The following is a 963-nucleotide window of genomic DNA, read 5'->3' on the forward strand; positions in this document are numbered from 1 at the left end:
ATATATAATATTTGAATTGGGTAATATATAATATTATATATTATAGGTAAAAGTTTTTAGGTAAAAGTTTTGAACACATTTTATAATATTAATTTCTGAAGTCATATTAGGGCCACATATACTAAAAGTCAAATATTTTATTCCATTTAGGAGAACACAAGCTTCATTTCATTCCTGCCTTGATTGGCCCCTTCCTTGAAGTTACCTTGATTCCCCAGCCAGATCTCCGAAATGTCATGATTCCTATTTTCCACGATATGATGGACTGGGAGCAGAGACGGAGCGGCAACTTTAAACAGGTGGGTGGAAGTGCTCCTCAGAACTGCTGGAAAGGTTTTGGCTCTCTTCAGCATCACTGAGCTCCCGGATTCAGCTGAGTTGAGAAATAAGCAGCAGACCAGCAGTTAGGAGACCTGGAGACCTAGATTCCGGGCCTGACCGGCCCCCTCCCTAGCCACATGGCCTTGGGCATGCCTATCTATTCTTCTGAGCCTCTAGGGAAACCCTGCAAAAAACATTTAGTTCCCTTTCAGGTAAAAATTTTGGTGATTTCCCCGGTCTCTATTTAAGAAATGGAAGCCATTTGGTTTGCTCTCTGTTAGCACAGAGAAATCAGAGGGTTAATGGTTCTTAAGTTCATTGGGCTCTCAGTGGGCTGCCTATTGTATTTGGTGAATAGCTGAGCTTTGAGCATTTGAATCACAGTATGTTTTATTGCTCTTTGCTTGAAGCATTGAAAATTAATTTAAAGAGGAAAGGAATGGAAATTTTTGCAAAGGAAATTCCAAGGAGATGAGCCTATAATTTCTCTTTGACATAGGTTCTAATAGCTCTGTTCCAGTTTTGGAAAGACAGATGTTCTTGTTACAAAACCAGATTGCATAATGTCTTATCTGCTTCTGCCATGCCAAGTCCCTCAAGTTGGAGATAGTAGGCCCATTGCCTCTTTAAACCATCACTATG

At 40.2% G+C, this 963-nt stretch overlaps 1 protein-coding gene across 1 annotated transcript in view; it reads left to right on the forward strand.

The window, feature by feature from the left end:
- The window catches only part of DOCK4 (dedicator of cytokinesis 4), a 353512-nt gene that overhangs the window by 281332 nt on the left and 71217 nt on the right, over positions 1–963 (forward strand). The window contains exon 32 of the mRNA XM_007945030.1: positions 151–299. Within this exon, the coding sequence (XP_007943221.1) occupies positions 151–299 (149 nt within the window). The remainder of the gene's footprint in view (positions 1–150; positions 300–963) is intronic.

Source organism: Orycteropus afer, unplaced genomic scaffold (assembly GCF_000298275.1).
Source record: "Orycteropus afer afer isolate SDZICR_OR568_19922 unplaced genomic scaffold, OryAfe1.0 scaffold00007, whole genome shotgun sequence".
NCBI lineage: Eukaryota > Metazoa > Chordata > Mammalia > Tubulidentata > Orycteropodidae > Orycteropus > Orycteropus afer.